The sequence below is a fragment of the Nilaparvata lugens genome, chromosome X (genome assembly GCF_014356525.2).
Source record: "Nilaparvata lugens isolate BPH chromosome X, ASM1435652v1, whole genome shotgun sequence".
NCBI classification, from domain to species: Eukaryota; Metazoa; Arthropoda; class Insecta; order Hemiptera; family Delphacidae; genus Nilaparvata; species Nilaparvata lugens.
This window is the reverse complement of record NC_052518.1, coordinates 23,330,043-23,350,001: the sequence shown is the minus strand read 5'-3', so window position 1 is coordinate 23,350,001 and position 19,959 is coordinate 23,330,043. Positions and strand designations below refer to the sequence as shown.

The 19,959-nt window shown below is 33.6% G+C and overlaps 1 protein-coding gene across 3 annotated transcripts in view; it reads right to left on the bottom strand.

The window, feature by feature from the left end:
• The window catches only part of LOC111051558 (neuropilin and tolloid-like protein 2), a 98,149-nt gene that overhangs the window by 70,892 nt on the left and 7,298 nt on the right, over positions 1-19,959 (bottom strand). Inside the window, exons 2-3 of one of the 3 annotated variants that reach the window (XM_022338090.2) lie at positions 14,632-14,655; positions 1,206-1,634 (exon numbers count right to left, since the gene is read on the bottom strand). In XM_022338090.2, the coding sequence (XP_022193782.1) occupies positions 1,206-1,299 (94 nt within the window). In that variant the 5' untranslated portion in view covers positions 1,300-1,634; positions 14,632-14,655. The remainder of the gene's footprint in view (positions 1-1,205; positions 1,635-14,631; positions 14,656-19,959) is intronic. The other 2 variants (XM_022338091.2, XM_039443031.1) reach the window with 2 other exon arrangements.

Here is a 19,959-nt window from a genome sequence, read left to right as displayed (position 1 = left end):
ACGTTGAGCTAGAGCCTATATAGATATATTCCTGATCCCAGTCATAAGGGAACGAGCTGAAAATGTTTGATATCACATCAAGAATAATAAAACCAGATGACAGATCATAAAGTGCATTAGCATTGATGAGACATCACCTTCGGAAGAAAGTGATGTAAGAAAGATGTATGCTGAAATAAAACATGGAAATGAGCATCATATTTAGCATGCAAATTCTTTTCACCAAAATAATGAAGTACAGTAGAAGCTCTATAACTCTTAGTTGACGCAAGAATAATAATTTCTAATTATACTGGACTGTCTACTTTGTCAATAACAATGATTTCGTCTGGCGTTCAAGTGATTTCCGGTTAATCATTGGAGAATTAGTTAGCTATAGCATAATGAGTACAGCAGTGTACTCACTGTAATTATTTTCCCCTTCCATGATGTATGAAAAAACAGAAACTACGAATCATAGAGATTTCTTCCAGTCAAAACTACGAATTAAAGAGGTCAAAGATAAGCCAGCGCTCGATTTCTACGAATTCCGAGAAGACCGAAAAACATTGCTTTACTAGTAATTATAGAGGTTTTTCCCTGGGATCAAGGTTCCACTACCAATTCTAAAGGATTACGAATTATAGAGGTCTGAATTATCGAGGTTCTACTGTAGTGCATATGGAAGAGCATGTGAACATAGAAATGGGTTGATACCGAGCTATAAATAAGGTGAAAGATTTCACCTGAAATTCAGATGCTACAGTATTACTCATTCTGAATTCTTTGAACTATTGTTTGAACTTTCGAGTGTTTGATTGAGTTCGTTAATTTGGTAATTGTCTTTTAAAATTAGCTGGAAATTGAATTAAATCTTGAAAGTGAACGCAGTTGTTGGGTTTCTCTATTCAAAACGGTTTAACTCGATATTCTGATAAACTATTAGAGTGCTGAGAATTCTTTTTCTTTCAATTTTTCCAGCTATTTGACCACGTTCTGGAATGACGAGCTCAACTCTCTTAAAGCTTAAAAGTGAGTTTCCTCACTGTGGGATCTGAATTTTAGGTGAAGATGTTTATGTGAAGATTCTAATTATTTTGACGGAAGGAATCAGCCTGAGAGGTTTGGAAGGTTCCTCTTGAAACACTCTGCATACGTCGAATTAATTATAGTTAAATATTTTTTAGATTATAATTTTTTTATGTATAAGTTGAGAGTTTACTCACCAATTATAGGTATCCAAATGAACAGAAGATTGAGGTTGAATAGAAGAATGACTTTGGACGTTCCTTGGACGTTCTTATCCTTCCTGCGTGGCATATCCACAATATTTTCGCTCACTAACCTGCACTTTTCAAATTTCTTTTGAAAAACGGACGAAAGTTTATCAAATAACCTTGAGAAGAACTCAGTTTGAAGCCCATTCTCGGAATGCGGTTCACTAACGGTCAAACTGATTTTCAATAATCTAAAATTCTACTGAAACATCCTATTGAGAGGCAAATCTAACGTTCAACAATGTTCAATGGTAACAAAATATTTTGCATCTAATGTTCTGTCCATCCTTCTTATAACATAACTGCTTGTAGCAAAGACCATTGCATTCATATCACACACATTAAAGAGTTATCCCAGCGTTTCAACCTGCAAATAATCTAGTAAATATTTTAGATTTCATCTGTTGTGAGCTTCAACCGAAGGATATGCATTGAAATTACATTTTTGATTTTCTTACTTACTGAAAGAGGATTGATTAAATACTTGTTTGTTCTGTTTTACTGTATATTTCAGAACTAGACAATTGAGAACGGCGAAGATGCAAACATTATGTTTTATTTTTGGAAAGTTGATAATTTTTTTGAAATAATACGTTTGTTAAGTAGTTCTCCTCAGAGCCAAATTTCCAATAGGTTAAAACTCACTCTTGCAAGGAATCGGTCTAGAAATCTCATATATTCGAGCCCTCACAAGAATAAGATTTTTGATTTTCAGAATTATTTAGGGAAAAATGACGATGAAAAGAGGAAAACAGTAGATTGTAAAATGCAAATATGTTGAATGTGAGGAAGTACTAGGTTAAACTTTCAGTTAAGATTTTTATAAATTGTTTACAATACGAATGACACTAGCTACTATTTCGAACACAATGTAAATTCATCTAATTAGCCTAGTTGTTTGAATAGTTCTATTCTATCAATGAAGATTTCATATTTTCATTCCTTACAGTTCTCAATTTCTCATCTGAATTCGGTTTTAATTCTCTTTCCCGAAAGTATTGCAAGTATATGCAAGAAGTGCACTTTTTGTAATCCAAGTAATAATTGATGAAGTACGGTTGGAACTGGATTTCCTAATAGTCTTGTGTGGCCCAGACATGTGAGGCACAAGCTCCAAGGTGGCCTAGAAGGAAAAATTAGAAAAATATCCAGAAAAAGGAATTGATAGCCTGAGCTCCTAAGAACTCAAATTGAACATTACCGAATTTATTCACCAATCTTTTATCAAAACGTTTTGGTATTCCAATTCCTAAACCAAGAAAAATATTTTTAAATCTATAGTAATGATAATAATAATAATGATGAGTCTGTAAAAATACCGGAACAAACAGGCAAAATTCAATTACTATGGAAAATAGCTAAATAGAGTATGCGATCGAAGTGATAACATCCCTACCCATGATTATGACTCAAATATTTACTTTAGTTTGCAAAATGTCAAGATACTTGAGGTTGTTATATCCATATTGTGTCTCGGCTACACGTTATATCCATATTGTGGCCATCATGAGTTGAAACTTGTGTGCTGAACGTTGGATAATGTGTAGGATTATTTCGGTAAATCAAAATCCAAGAAAAATATTCTTTAAAAACTTCTTCGAGTAATTTAAGTCTCAAGAGTTCTTTAAGAAAAATGAAATAATTTATGAAAGATCAAAATACATTGAAATATGATGATCAATGATTGCTGATATGGGAAAATAGGTACCTATAAAGATTAAATTTATGAATCGAAGTAAATTTTTTCAGCTACAATTCTATAGTCTATGGCTAGAGACTTTGATGGTGGAAGAGTTGTTTTGGTGAATTGGTGGAAGAGGGTAGTTTGTTGATTAAGAAATTACTTTTCAAAAATTATTTGATGGCGTTTAACTGATATTACCCATATTGTTGCTGACTGAGTTCTTATTTGGCGTTGTGAGGATTGTGTCCATTTCTATTGATAAAAATAACCTGTGATTGATTGAGCGCTCAGTAGCTGTGATGAGAATGAGAAGTTTTTTGAGAGCTGGTTGAGCTCGTGTTAGCTAGTGGTTTGCTGACTTGCTTAGTTATCTTGCGATTTGTCAGATTCTTTTTCCAAACCCTTACAGACATGGAGTTGTATTCTCCTATTGGTTGGCTTGTGATTGGTTGCTTATCCCATACTCATTACTCAACTCTCATTGGCTGCTGCCATGATAATGGAATTGCTACTCTCCTATTGGTGGTTGGTCTATGATTGATTGAATATTCTCTCATCCAACTCCTATTGACTTTTATCATATCAACGAAATTGCTACTTTTCCATCATTTAACATGTGATTGGTTCCATTCTCCAGTATTCAATTACCATCAACTGTCGCTATAATACTAAAATTGCTGCTAATACTAAAATAGTTGTGAGAGTTCTATCCTCCTATATAAGTTTGTATTCAACACTCCAAAACTAAACTGTCTTTTCAATCAATCCAGTTCCTTTTATATATATTTTAACCTTGTTAATTTAAATTATTATCACGATGGGAAATTTCGATACATTTTCAACCACAGGAACACATGTTGAATTATAAATCATAGCATGACATGTTCGAGAAATGCCAACCGAATTCATGGCAGGCCTCATTACCGTCACAATATTATATTCATCGAATTCATATCGGGTGAGCATAATATTTCATTGAAACAATTTCAAAGGACAATAAAACAATAACAAATAATTATTGTACGCATGTTTACTTCATTCTGTGTAATGAATTAATACGTCAGTATTCTTTGTTGCCTGCAAAATGTAAGGAAATATTCATTGAATGTTAGTCTAGAGCCTCGAGCCTCGACACTTCAGTCTGCTCTCGCTTCAACCGAAGTCTGCTCTCGATGAGCTCGATTTTAATTTCGTATAATTTAATTTCGTTACTGGCATTCGTATATCATCATCCACTCCATCACTCAAGCACAGGTGATTGCCTTGTCCATCTAAACACTTACTGAAAAAAAAACTTCTTACTGAAAAATTCACTCCGTACATCACGATTATTTTAAAGTGATTTCTTTGTTTAGTTATCAATGTTACTAAGTTAAATTCAACCTTACAAAATTTCGACCTTTCAACCTTTCAACTTTTCAACCGCGCTGTGTGGGTGAAAATTCCCGAAGGATAAATTTGCGAGTTGTAATTCGAAGTAATTAGTTTCTGACGATCAATCTGATGTTCGAGGAATTGTTTACATATATAATCTTAAACAACAAGGCTCCAACAGGAGATTTACCAAGAGCTTATCAAACTTGAAAATATGAATTGTAAAACTGTTTCAAATTGAAATATTTTGAATAATTTGAGATAAAAATATTGAAGTTTGGTATTCCAAATTAAAGACGATATAATTCTTCTAATATTAAACCATTACACCATAGGATTTATAATAAATTTTGGTTCACTCAGGTCAATTACATTTTCCGGCCCCCTAATTTCAATAGAGTTACTTTCCTTGAAACCTTAAACCATAATTGGAAAATTATGTCAGACCCATGTGTTAATCTATTCCTTGAAACAACTCCACAATACAATTCAATCATAATACTGTAGAAAAATTAATTTATATAGGTTTAGGCTAGAATATAATATACAGATACTATTCGTAGTTGGTTAAACAAATATGACTAATACGGTAGATCTAAGACACTTAAAATGGAAGTAGCATATTAAGTAGTTGCAAATTATTCCTATCAATGTGTATGCAATTTTGCAAGAGAAATGGTGGCAAATAGTTCGAAAAATATATTTCGCTTCTGCACATTTCCGTTCTTGCGATACGTCATACGGGTTAGTGGAACAATGGTTTGCTTGTAACATGCAAATCATAAATCATTCAACTTTCTAAAGCATATCGCGAACAGCACTAGGTAGACCCAACTCATAATTGAACAATTGAACATTTTAACTCTGAAAGATTTAACAATGAGGCCTGTCATGAATTTGGTTAGCATTTCTCAAACATGTAATGTTATCTATCTATATCTAATATATTATAAAGAAAAGAGTTTGCTTATACATGTACGGGAGAGGAAATACACGAATGACGCGTAATCACGTCAGAAATACTGAATTGATTACCTTCAAATTTATAACCTATAATATTGTAAAGGGAAGAATTGGTTGATAGGAAATACACATCATCACATATGAACTTTAGAACTTGCATTTCACATGTTTGCGTGGTTAATTTACGTTTTCTCAGCTTTATTAAGAGCAAAAAAAAACAGAGAATGTTCAAATTTGGTACATATTTTCAGCTAGGTTCTAGAAATTTTGTGTCAGAAGAGCTTCAAAATTTCGCTTAAGATACGCTCAAAATCAGCCTTTCTGCCTTTTCTCAGTTTCATGAAACTGAGAGAAATGATTGCCAGAAAAGTTTGAAATTTTATACAGTTGTTTAACTAAATTGAAAGATTCTTCTAGATTTTTCAAGTAGATTAGAGCTTGAAAGGATGGAATTAATATTTTTGAGCTCTGTACATTATTTGTTTCAAAGAAATAGACTAAACTAAAATAAATCTCACGTCTTAACCACTCTACGTTGGACAAAATGGACTGACATTTTGTCAACCCTCAGCTACTGAGGGTTTAATATTAACTTTTCGAGAACTGATGGATAGGAAATGTTCATATTCGGTACAGGGGCTCAGATGGGTTCTGTACCTTTTCGACTTTTCCAACTGTATTTGAAAAAGTATCAATTGTAATTGAGAATAGTCATTTGTATTTGAGAAAACGTCAGATGTAAATGAGAAGTCATCACTTGTAATTGAGAATAGTGAATTTTATTTGAGAAAGTATCATGTCAATCTAAGAACATACGATTTGAAATCGAGAAGTTGTCAGTTGTAATTGAGAAATGATTTTAAAAAACCAGTACTTCCAGTACTTATATTTTTCATAACACTGTACTCATATAAAATAATATTATAATATATTCAATATTACAATAAAACGTTTAGTTTTTGAATAAAACATTGTTTTCAAGCCCCAAAATCTATTAAAGAAATGCCGAATTGTTTGATCAAGAGATTCAATTGATTGATGATAAAGTTCAATTGCGCCGTAAACATAGAGAATTTGATATTCATCAAGTGCAATTTTTTCACAAAATTTTTGGAGACAAAAGTCACGTTGCGTTGCAATACATACATAGAAATATTTCTCATTAATCATTCGTAAACAGTACAGGAAACAGTACAGTAAACAGTACTTTCAACATTGAAAATATTAATTTTCCTAAATTGAAAGCCTATAATAGTAATTGGAATACTGTGTACGTAGTACAGTATCCTTTCAGCTCAAATTAAACCTGCACTGTAGGCTATAGAAGAGTTACGACATGTCAATTGGAACATTTTCTCATTTTCAATTCATATTTTCTCATTTACATTTGACGATTTCTCAAATACAATTCACTATTCTCAATTACATGTGATGACTTCCCAAATACAATTGACTATTGTCATCTACATCTGACATTATCTCAATTACAAGTGACTATTCTCAAATACAATTGATACTTTCTCAAATTGACTTGATACTTCCTCAAATATAATTGGAAAAGGTGTAGAAAGTCAGCGATACAACCAAAATAGGCGTTTTCCATAATATTTGGAATCTACAAGGTTAAAAGATATATAAATTGAGCCGGATTGATTGAAAAGACAGTTTAGTTTCAAGAGTTGAAATCGTGACGGTATAGCCCAATAGTAACAGTTTTACAGTGTGACATTTGCGTGTATTATTTTTGCTCTGTATTAACATTATTTATAAGTGTTTCTTGTTAGTTGATAAGTGGATAAATAACAGGTCACATAATTCAAAATGTTGCCAGTTCATTTCATAGTGAACATCCGTAACAATATAATAAACTTCAATCTTTAATCCAGCCATCGAGCAACCAACTATCCACAATTTGCAACCAAACATTAACATTCCCTACCTAATCTACTGAGAAATGGCGGAAATATTGAGCATATGAGGCCATATGTAGCAGAATAGCGACATTCCAAAGCAGTATGAATATTTTGTCGTTCTCAGAAACATCAAGTTCATAGGGCTAGCTAATCTAAATTTTCGTCTACCAACAATAGATACGCGATCTTTATTCTAGTTTTACAAAAATGATTCTTTGTTAACAGCATCTTGTTAACGTGAAGTACTTAGTAAACAATTGTGAGAAGAAATTGTAAAAAAAACCATCACGCAAATATATACTTATGTAAAAGGAAAATTCGGATTGAATTGAAACTTTCACTTTGAAAGAGAAAGAGAGAGAGGTGCACTTTTATGGGAATTGAGATGAGATAATAATATTATAAAGAATTTATTCACTTGGTGGGATTCGAACCCATGACTATTCCTGCACGATTGTCTAATTCATGAGTTCTTGCATGTTCCTGCATAAGTTCCATTGCTGAGAGAAAGAGAGAGCTTACTAAGCCTCAACTTTGCTCTGTATAGGAAAAGATAAAGACAGTCATTTTGCTCTATTTTATTCATTGATGGATAATTTCTCTTAATAATTTATTCCGGTTGAGGAAATATTCAATTGTAAAATTTTGAGTTAGCTAAAAATACCCTGAAATTGATTATGCAAAGAGTTTTGTGATAGATAATTTAAACATTGAAATAGAGGTTTGTACCTGTTGAGTGTCTCTACAGAGTTGGTGAAAATTATGGAAAAAGCTTAATGCCTCTTTTAAAAGTTTTTGATACCAATAAATCATAGAAAAATGAAATAAATGATTTTTTGAAAATCTAAAAAAAAATTAAAACTATGAATTTTACTTTTTTGTCAGTGAACACTTATAATAACATCTAATCACATATTTAAGTTTTTGAACAGAAGCGTTTTTCTGTCAGAATCTGTCAGGTTTTGAAAATTAAGTTCATTCCAATGAACTCAATATGGCGGATCCAAGAAGGCGGACGAAAATTTTGAAACTGCATACAAGTAGCTCTTTCAATTGTAATAGGATCCTCAATGGAACCTATCTTCAAATTATTCTTGTGACAGAAATATCACGCTGTTTCTATAATACTCACCAACTCTGTATATCTGTATATCTGGGTTAACTACACTAAACCAAACAGAATCTTCATTTACATAACCCGGATAATTGAGGATACCTTATAAACTACTTGATGATTGGATGCTGGTTCATCGTTTAGGCTGCCCCCTGTAGGATGGGGGAGCTTTGAGTCGAACATCGTACTCAAGAATGTGTTGAAACCCAGAATACACCCACATTATACCTGCTTGTCGTAGGAGGCGATTAGAAGGGACCCCCTTTCCAAAGCCTATCTTCCAAAACCCTTCTTCTAATTCTTAATATACTTTGGAACTTTTCATTTCTAGAAGCCTTCTCAATATTGATAGCCTCTACATAAGAGTGCAACGGAATTTCCTGTGTTCCTGAAGCATTGAAGGCACTTTTTCCATTGACTTAGCTTTGTGCCATTCTTTATTTCTTTTTCTATTTGCCTTACTTGGCCATATTTTTACTTCTTCTCAGGACAACCCAAGGTGTTAGGTGGACAGTGCTGATGGGTGGTACTTTTATATGGTGTCTCTTACGGTGCCTGCAGGATACCAGGCGCCCTCCTGCAGTATTTAGCCTTGCCTGGACATGGCTCTGTCTGGACAGGCCTCTGTCTGGGTTGACTCCACTTCCCCAGCAGGGAATCACATGAACAAACCAAACCCCAAGGCAACTCCAGAAGTTGCCTTGCCTTCAAACCCACGGGATCTGCCCCATTAGGGCAGGTTCCTTAATCTGAAATGAATGCTTCAGGAACACGGGAAATTCCGTTTCACTCTTATGCAGAGGCTATCAATATTGAGCAGGTTTCTACTGATCACGACATGTATGATGTAAGCTCAAACACATCATCCCAACTGGATAGGAAGGATTAGTTTTCCAGACTGCTGCTCAAACAAGGACAGCCATTCATGCAAAACTTCGTGGGAGAGGTGAGGCTTTTGACCCTGAAAAGTTTCGGAGGGGCAAAAAGGAAAACCCAAGAGACCAGAGATGGGTGAAACTCCAGGCACAAATGTAGGTCAAGAGACTGAGTCGAGGTGGCCAGGTGCCCTAGAGGCAATTTGGCGACCACTCCTTCAGCGGAAGGACCTACAAAAAAGCCAGCAGTGGAACTCACGTAGGTCACGAGTTTGTGGATGGAGAGACCAAAGCTCACCACTGCTCAAAGAAGGGCGGCCATTCCGGCAAAACTTCTTGGGAGAGGCTTTTGACTCTACAGAGTTTCAGAGGGGCAAAAAGAAAAAAACCCAAGAGACCAGAGATGGGTGAAACTCCAGGCACAAATGTGGGTCAAGAGACTGAGTCGAGGTCGGGCGCCCTAGAGGCAGTTTGGCCAATCAGTCTGAAGAGACGGTCAAGCATAACACACTGGATTGCGACAAGCAACCAGGTGATGAATTGGATGTTAGCATGGGGAAAAACTCCTGGTTCTTGTAGAGGACACAGGTATTGGTTTGCCTAACTAACATACTACTTGGAAACACAATAAGCTTCGGTTGACGTGTGGGGTTCTTTGAATCATTGGACCCGACGCTTCAAAATAATAATAATTATTTAAGCTATAAATTATTGAAAAACTATGAGGTTTTGGTAAAAGTCGCGCTGCTTAACAAGCTAATTTGAAAAGCATGATCACGCCATGTACAGAGTCAGCCTTCTTTGGTATCAGCATTATATTAATGACATAATATCAATGTATCAATGGACTTTGTGATGGATAAATTGATGAATAGAAGTGTTTATCATTGAAAATGATCATTGCACGAAAATCCAAATAGTTTTCATTTGCATTTGAATAAATGAAATCTCTCATTTCCTTCCAATGAACTAATATTAATATGATGGCTTATTATTGTCAAATTTTAGCAATGAATGTGAGAAAAAACTAGCCTACATTCAACACTCCAGAGAACTGAATAGAATGTGATTTAGACTCATTGAAATAGGATAAATGTTATAGAAAAGAATATCCTATGATAAAAAATAAGCCTAATTTATCCAGTTAAAGAAAGTTAGCAAGCATCAAAAATCAAAACTCAGACAGAAATCATTAAATTACTTTTTCCTTCTAGGGTTTTAAAAATACTTTTTTCAACCCAACTAAATGAATTATCTGTAAAGACTGATTTATAAAATGTTTTAATTATTATCGAATCTACTATTATACCAGAGAGAATATTTTTTTAATTTTGAATTCATTTCATATGAAAGGAAAGGAATTCAACTACTTAAAGCTTGTATTTATATTGAGAATAATGTTTATATGCTGGTGTGGAAATTTGGAAATATTTTGAAGGTATGCGGATGATGCCCACATAAGCTTTTTGCTTGTGCGTGAGTAATGAGAGAGATGATGATGATGAGATAAGAGTATGGTTGATGGACGCTCAAATGAAAAGAACCATGAAATGATTTTATAAATATATCACAGCTTGAAAGTATTTTGCCTCCTTTACAGAGTAATTATATCATAGTATTACCAAAGCGTATAAGAAGCTCAAAGATTCTATACATTCTATTTTCTGTGATCATACACAGCTTGATGAAGACAATTATGAGCTTCAAAATTTCAAAATAACTCCGGAGTGGTATGAAATTCTTCTGTAAGATCTATGCATCTGATCAACCTCTCTCGTGATTATGCCCTAATACTGTATTAATGCACAAGCTTAAGGCTGTTCGATACAGCTTTTTATTTTTATTCAAATTGGATAATCTTTTTCAATATAATTGCCAAGATATAAGAGTGAGGATGTAAGGATGTAAGAGTGAGAAAAAGTGGCAACTGATATTTCTAAGTTGTCTAATAAGCGATTTATGGGTTTTTGAAGTGCTAAAGTACGTTTTCTTTCCAGATCATAAACGGTTCCGAATTTTCCATTGGAGTTTTTTTTTTAATACATTCAGTATATCATTGGCTTTGTTCTAATATGCGTTTTTCCGCGATTAATGCCAACATAAACAAGTTATCAAATTTACAAAAAATGTTACTTTTTTATTCGTGAACGATATGGGGAATAGAATATTTTAGTTTGGAAAGACACATTTTTTGAATTTTTATAATTTCTGTGCGTGTTTGAAGACATATACTCGAGAGCTACGGTGGCGATTGATATAGAGCGGTCCGGTGACCGTTCAGAGCCGGTCAGGGTCTCAAGGGGCGTATTGCAGGGGGACCCGGTCAGTCCGCTTCTCTTCTCCCTATACATTGCTGACATGGAAGATTATTTCAGAAAAAAGGCTTTTCCGGCCTTAGAATGGGCAGTGATAATGATATTATTTTGCCTCAGTTCGCTGATGACGTGGTGATTTTGGCAGATAGTGTACCGGATGTAAGGAATAAGTTGAAATATTCAGGTACAGCGGAGAACTGAGTTTGAAAGTTAATTCACAGTATAGCCAGTATACAGAGTATAGCCATTTCACAGAGGCAGACTGAGAGAACTTACGCAATTTTCTGTCAACGGGTATTGCATAGAGATTTGTAAAGATTATATTTATTTGGGTGTAACTTTCCAGTCATCAGGTAAATGTATAGAAATTGCATGAATTTATCTAAAACTAAGACAGGTGCAATGATGGCGGTTCTAGCAAAGGTGAAGTCGGATGATTGGTTAGGAAAAATCAAACTCTTCGACTCGGTAATTCTACCATCAGCGTTGTATGGCGCTGAAGTTTGGTCACTGGGTTGAGAGGAAGCTGTTGAGCGTGTTCAGTTATTTTTTCTCAAACGTACTCTTTTACTAGATCGCATCGCTCCCGGTTGGGCAGTTGGGTCAGAGTCAAACCGCTCCAGCTTGAAGCTTTATCTTTTTGAAAGGCAGTTGAACTGGCTGTTGAAAATTCTGAATATGAGAGAATCAAGATTGTCTTATGATTGCTGTAGGGTTCATTGTCAAGCTAAATATGACAGAGGAGATAATTGGGTGCACTGTATTAGGAGAAAGCTGAGGGACATTTGTCCGGAAAGTCCAGGATTTTCGGATGTTTTCGATGGTTTTGATGAGGTAGATTTAAGCAATTCTTATACAGCTATTCTAAATAGGTACTCATGGCTGCTTAGAGAGGTTGATAGGCAGAAAGCCTTTAGTACTCTTACTCAACGCTATTCCAACTTGAATCCAAATTTCGAAATAGTGGATCAATAATTGACTTTCCCAATCCCCGTAAATAGAATGAGATGTCTTTCGCAGTTGCGTATACCAACAACAATAGGTGTGCATAGGAGAAAATGTGTCTAGCATAGGCTTGAAAACATTGGAGCATTTCTTTATTGAATGTAGAAGTTATCAACATTTAAGATCTCAATATCTGATGAAACACATAGATAACATTGTTAATCCTTCAGATCAGGTGCTGGTTCTATTATCAAACCTGAATAGTGAGAAAACTGAAAACGTCTACTTGTATCGAGGCTATCAAAGAAAAATCAAAAGAAAGTAATTTGGTATCGGCCTGATCAATTAATTATCAGGGTAATTATTATGTTAGAATTCATTGGTGAAGTGCGATAATTTTTCATGTTATATTCATTGTGATTTGGGATCGAAGAGCGAAAATTGAATTATTTTCACATATATGTTTGTGTAATCAAAAAAATATTGTATTTGAGATGATTCAATCTGTTTCAAAGATTGCTTGTTAAAATCAACTCTTTTCTAGTCATTCACGAATTTAATGATCATTTTATTACTCTTGTTTTTATATTTTCTGACATATTAAATATCGTATATTTATGCTGGTAATAGTTTATACCTTAGAATTGTCACACATTGATGTGGCTACAAAATTCCTAATCTAACATCACATTGTCGATTGATTTTTTTATTGCTATATTTGGAAATTTCTATCGAATTCTTTCTCAAACTATTTGTGTATTTTTTGTAATTTCTAATGTTAATTTTTAATATTGTTATTATACTATCGTAGCAGGATTTTTTGTAATGTTGTTGTTTTGATTATTTGTTCTGTTAATCAAGAATGTATCATGTATCTGATTAGGATAGCAACTCCTATTTGTATGAGTACTTGCTCAAGAACAAATAATAAAACTATTTGATTTGATTTAATATATAAGAGTCCATTCATAATAGTTGCTATATTTGGAAATTTTTATCGATTTTTTTCAAACTATTTGTGTATTTTTTGTATTTCTAATGTTAATTTTGAATATTGTTATCATATTATCGTAGAAGCATTTTTTGTAATGTTCGTGTTTTGTTCATTTGTTCTGTTAATCAAGAATGTATTATGTATCTGATTAGAATAGCAACAACTATTTGTATGAGTACTTGTTCAAGAACAAATAATAAAACTATTTGATTTGATTTGAATTTTTAAGAGAAGTTCTAATAATATAGTCGAGACCGTTTATGATCTGAAAAGAAAACGGAATCTAGAAAGTTAGCACTTCAACAACCCATTACTCGCTTATTAGACCACTTAAAAATTTCAGTTGCCACTTTTCTCACTCTTATAATGATCTTAACAATTATATTGAATAAGATTATTAAGATTATTCAATTTAAATAAGAAAAAAGTGTACCAAACTGCCTTTTAAGGCTCATGTGAACTTCATTCTCAGATGGTTTTCGAAAAGCAGTTCCTTTTGACAAGCAGAGCACCTTGCACATAATTTCCTATAAATTTCAAGAAACTATTCTAATGGAACAGAATATTGTCGAATGAGTTTCAAGTTAGAAAACACAGATTTTTTCTGTTGAAAGTGTTGATCTCAAGAATAAAAATAAAATTCAATGAGTGATTCTGCTGCTGTTCCATAGTTTTCCCACATCACTGAACGATGCCCACGTAAGCTTCTGCTTGCTTGTTCGTGGGTTATGAGGTGAGATTATCAGACATACCTTTGATACTTGAGTATTTGTTCATCTAAATTACGTTGTTTGCTGAGGATGAGGTTCATCTGAGCCCTTAACTTGTGAGTGGGTAACATGACAGTGAAAGTTAATGTTCTTATGAATCTGATGAAGGTAATCTTGTTTAAATTTAGTTATAATTTTTATTCAAATTTTATTAAAAGTAGCTATTTGATGTTATGTTTTTTTACCATAAGCAACCTCACATTCAACTTTGCGTTCACTAATAAATCCTCATTACCACGTTTCACAGAGGTGATATTATGAAACATATATTATCATATTTTAATGTTTTAAGCTTTGTTTAGAATTTTCCCTTATTTCAAAAGTGGGTCTTTCCCTTTTTTTCTATCAGCAGATTTTAGTCTTGCTGAGCGCTTGAAATTTTATACTATTATATATTTATTGATGTTAAAACACTGCTAAATTCAAACCTGTGATAGCTCTCCAGATAAAATCTGTAACAAAGAGAAAAACTTATATTAGGAGACATATTATGAATACTCTATTATAAACTCGAATAGATACAAAAAGTACATCAAATGAAATGAAACTACACCAGAAATGCCTATTAAAATTAGCTCCATCAAATTTCACACTCGCATTCAGGGAAATGCTGGATCCAAAACTATTAAAATATTTTTCTTCTTCTTCTTCTCCTTCTTCTTCTTCTTCTTCTTCTTCTTCTCCTCCTCCTCCTTCTTCTTCTTCTTCTTCTTCTTCTTCTTCTTCTCTCTCCTGATTGGCCGACAGATTGTATCCAAAACCTTAACCCTGCCGACAGGTAGCAGCAATTTCTTTTTGAACTCTATTGAGTCTTCGATACCTTTGGAGATAATAGAAATACTATAAAACCCAGCGTTTTGTTGTAGCATATGCTTTTATCCAGTAAGAAATGTGATTTGATGGCTCGGGGGTTGTAAATAAGTATTTATGTGAATATGGAATTGAATACAGTGATTCGAAATCATTGACGGTTTCGAATACCTGTTGTTGCTCGAAATTACTTGGAACTGGACTTGAAATTAATGACGGTGACTACAAATATAGCAGGGTATAGACCTGCTATATACAGAGTTGATGAAAGTTATGGAAACAGTTGAAGAGTTTACACTTTTCAGGTGTGTAGGTAACCAGCAAGCTGGTTGAACAGAGCAGGACGGTTTTCCCATGTCTTGGAGACATAATGTCGTACCCTGTCCCCCCTGTCTCCCTGTCGGCAGAGTACGCAACACTATGCTCGTCGATGGGAGGGTTTTCCCTCCGCGACCATTACGATTAAAAATGTTTGAATTTTATAATGGAGCATATATATTAAGGATTATAAGTGAAATCGCTCGCCCTTATTTATTAAAGCACATTTTCGTGATTACTAACATTAATATAATCTCTTTCAAGTTTTTTTAACATATCCAATATAGTTTTGGAGCTTGAAACAGTAAATGGCTAATAATTGCAAGTAAAAATGAAAGGTAGGTAACGTAACCTGAAAGCTGAATCTCCAAAAAATTACCAATAAACTTTTGGAATATGTCATGATATTGTAATATTATGTTCCATTGCCAAAAAATGATAAATTTTTCATATATATTTGTAGAAATATTATGAAATTCTCATGACATTGACATATTAAAATAGTTTGTTCTATTAGTTGATAGCCAAGAAGTCTGACGAGAATATTATAAAGCACAATATCGAATATAAACTGTGGATGAGTGAATTGTTCTAGCTGTAGTAGCCTACCACTTGATCAATTCAATATTAACATGTAAACAATTGAAAAAGAAAACACAAAACCCATAACTATTATTATTTATAATTAATGACATTTCAAATCTTAACCACTGCTCGTTGTATTGCAACTCGAACTTATAATAGCAACAGCTATTGAACAAATGAACATGTTGTAGGTAGAGTTCTTAGGACTGGAGAGAATAAATCAAAGAAGTAAAAATGCCATTAATCAGTACTTAATCACGGTTGAATATTTCATGAAATGTTATATTCAATTGAGTTACAAAATATATTTTGAAATTAGATTATTAGAATTTGAATCCAATAAGTTGAATAAGGAAATACAATAGAATTGATATTTATCTTTCTGCAAATGTATCTAGATAAGTGGTTCCCAATAAGTGGTCCGCGAGGAGCCCGAGGGAAGAAAAATTGATGTTTTAAGCTTCATTAGTGTGTTTGAAATCATATTTATTGCTCTATATTAAAGTATAACCAATTCCTATAACCAGTCCCTTCCAAAAAGTTATACCGAACACATCGTAAGTTTATAATATGTTACCAATCGGTAAAAGAAGTGAAGTTCCAAATGTCCATTGCAATAAGATAGGATTATAAAGTTTGTTTGGAATCTTAATGGCGGATTTGTACCATGTGATTAAGCTAGCCAATGAAAAGCGTGACAGACAATGGCCATATTGTGGTTATAATAGTGTTACTGTAGTCATGTCCACCCGCACATCGATGTCTCAAACCGTTCAAAGATATTCACATTTTTGAAGATAATAAAGCATACAAAAATGAAATAAATGAGTATATTCAGAATCTGACAGATCAAACTTTTCTATTCAGAGTGTTAAATATGTAAGTAGGTGTTACAATAAGTGTTATAGTCAAGATTTTTTAGTTTTCCATATTTTCATTTATTACATTTTCCTACAGTTACGTTGAAAAGTGGCCATTGCTGCACTGATTACAGAACGCAAAGAATCACTTTTCCGCTCTAGTGCGGGAAAAATTTTTCTGCACTCCAGATTTGCAACATGGCAACGCAAAATACTTAGTAGGTTATATGGAGCAACAGTGCAGCAAAATCAAAATGAAGTTGGTAACAGTGACTGGGCTGCTATAGTGAGCAGAGGTGCAACGAAGCACAACGCGCAAATTATTAAGTACCTATATATTATAATGGAGGACAACGAGGACTTTAGGATTTTAGGATTAAGGTTTTTATCAATAATAAAATTACACAGAAAAACATTTGATGCATTTCAGGCAATTTTACCCATAATTACCCACTTTTCATATTCAATGGTAACTGTAGGAAAAACTTAATGTGAAATACGTGCGCAAAGTTCCTCTGCTGCACTCAAGAAACCATTCCGCCCTCGCCTACGGCTCGGGCGTAAACGTTTCTTTCGGTGCAGCAAACTGTCACTTTGCGCACTAGTTGCACAAATAACTATTTTGTATCATTAGAATCTTTGAATATGGATATCTTTCAACGGGTTGAGCTGTCTATGTATCATGGTTTTTCACCATCCATTTCTCTTGAAACTCTGTATCGAAATCATGTATCACATGACTACCTTCCCATGTAAAAAAGTTGGATTCAAAATGGCGAATTAAAGATGGCAGACCAAAATATTTTGAATCGTCAATTCTGTATAACTATAGTAATAATAATTTCTATTGCATCCACTGAGCTCCTGTGAAATGGATGTTTGGATTTGTCTAGTTGTTATACACGCATGAAACGATTTTATCTACCATCTCGAGGTTCATAGTGCTCTCTGAACTTCTGAACAGAGTAAGCAAATATACACAATAACCCTTTTCTCAATTGAATTTTGGAATTTTTACCGTTTATTTCCTTTAAGTGAGCTGGCAATAAATTATACAAACGAATGCCTGAACTAGTCACCCGTCGCTCGTGCATGCTTGTTTGGTGTGCATCATCTCTCAGGTTACTCCAGTTGCGTGGTGGTGATAAAATGTTACACGCTAGTGTCAAACCTATGTGATATTTTACGAATCAGATGTTTTCATAAATTTTAAGGCTTTGGAGTGGCAGAGTTTCAAGATTTTTTTAATGGTGCCGACAGCTTGTTCGAATTGATTATCCCATCATTACTCTCAATGCCAATTTCTGTAATCTAAATACCTCCACTACGCAAATTGAATTCACCCAAAAGATAATGTGAATTAGAAGCGAATTGAACACTTTCAAGAGCCCTAAGGTCCAAAGAGAACTCCAAATTTCTCAGAACGAAAACTGCTGAGTTCAGTTCGTTTCAGATATTCGTGATGCTGTTTAAATGTAAGATTAGAGTCTTTTAGTTACTTTTTAGATTTAGTTTCTCTATTAGACAAATAATAAATAACTACTCTTATAACTATAGTAACTGCAACTATACTATATGAAAAACTGTAACTGAATAACAGTAATAATGTATATCCACTGCGTATTCACTGTTATTGATATGGATAAATTTGAATGTGATCTTGTAACTTTTAAATTAATCTTTAATTTGGTCTTTAAACATCAAAATGGCTGAAATTCTGGATGATAGTCCACCATACGTTTACTGACCACTTTGCATTTCATGTTACACTTGAAAGGGAATCTGTTGTCTTAACAATGAGTAAATAATTACATTGCCGAGGTTTCGAAATTGACCGCATAATAGCGAACTGCTCCAATATCACTGAATAATTTAGCTAACCCACGTCATTTGCAAACGGATTCATCTCTACATCCGGAAATCTCTCAATGAAGAGAACAATCAGACCTACGAGATGAGAAGTAAATAAGCTACTGTTGATCTTATAAAACAAATATTTTCCTTTTCTTGAAGAACGACTGTTTCTATATTTCGATCAGAGATTATCTATAGATAATAGAGTATCATACCAGGAAGTTACATTCTATATTCTGAGTTCTTTTCTCCAGAAACAATAAACACTATTGATTATGGTGGTTATTTATTGCGGTGATTAATCACCTAACTTCATTAATAATTATAAAAGAGGAGAGATTGACCCGGCAGTTGATGAAATCAATCACAACCTTTCATTTGATGGATTTTATTTGTCCTCCCAGTTCAATCATCAGACGAGTTGAAATAAGTCATTGAGAGATCTGAAGAGATAAACGAATTTTTATATAAAATTAACATGACAATACACACATTAATATTCTATTGTTTTTTGTTTGACGAGTTGAGCAGTTGAAACCATGGATTGTCAAAGTGTATGAGTTGTCTTGAATGATTTTCTTCGGATCATCAAACCAAATACGGTACATGAAAACTAATTGTTTATATAGACTGAAATCGTTGTTAGTAACCACCAGTAACATTTTTCAGGAGTTGAAAACTGGTTAGACAAGTGAGATCTCATCATTCATGATGAACACTTGGGGCCGAAATTATATAAACGATTCTTAAGAACATTCTTAGGCAATATGCACATGGTACGTTTAAACCACGTCTAGAGTAAACGCGTTTAAACTTGAACGCCGTTCAACTATTAATCGGTATGGTGAACAGAGATGAATTGCACGTTTAGTTTGAACTACTTTATTGAAGCACAACTATGAGTTGGCTGAGTTTATTTATCACTTATCCAATCACAATAAAGATAAAAAGTGAACACTAATCAGTTTGACTTTGATCATATGATTTGGTTAGTATGAATGTTCAAAGACGTGGGAGGAAAGAATGTTTACGTTCACAATAACAAATTCTTTTTCTAGATCTTGAAGAATTTATCAGAAAATGTTCTGTTGTCAGATTTATTGTAAACTGTCAGCATTGCTTGGAAAGGAAGTATTAATGTTATGTATGAAGAATGCTGTGAATGGACCTCACTATACATATCAAGTATCCATTCCATCCATATTTATAATAATTAACTGTCCTGTTTATTATCTTTGTTAACCGTTACTATTATTTAAAAAATGGAGCGAAGTTTGACAAACATTTGTAGACTATTTTATTTTAAATCATAAATTACCACTTTAGAAC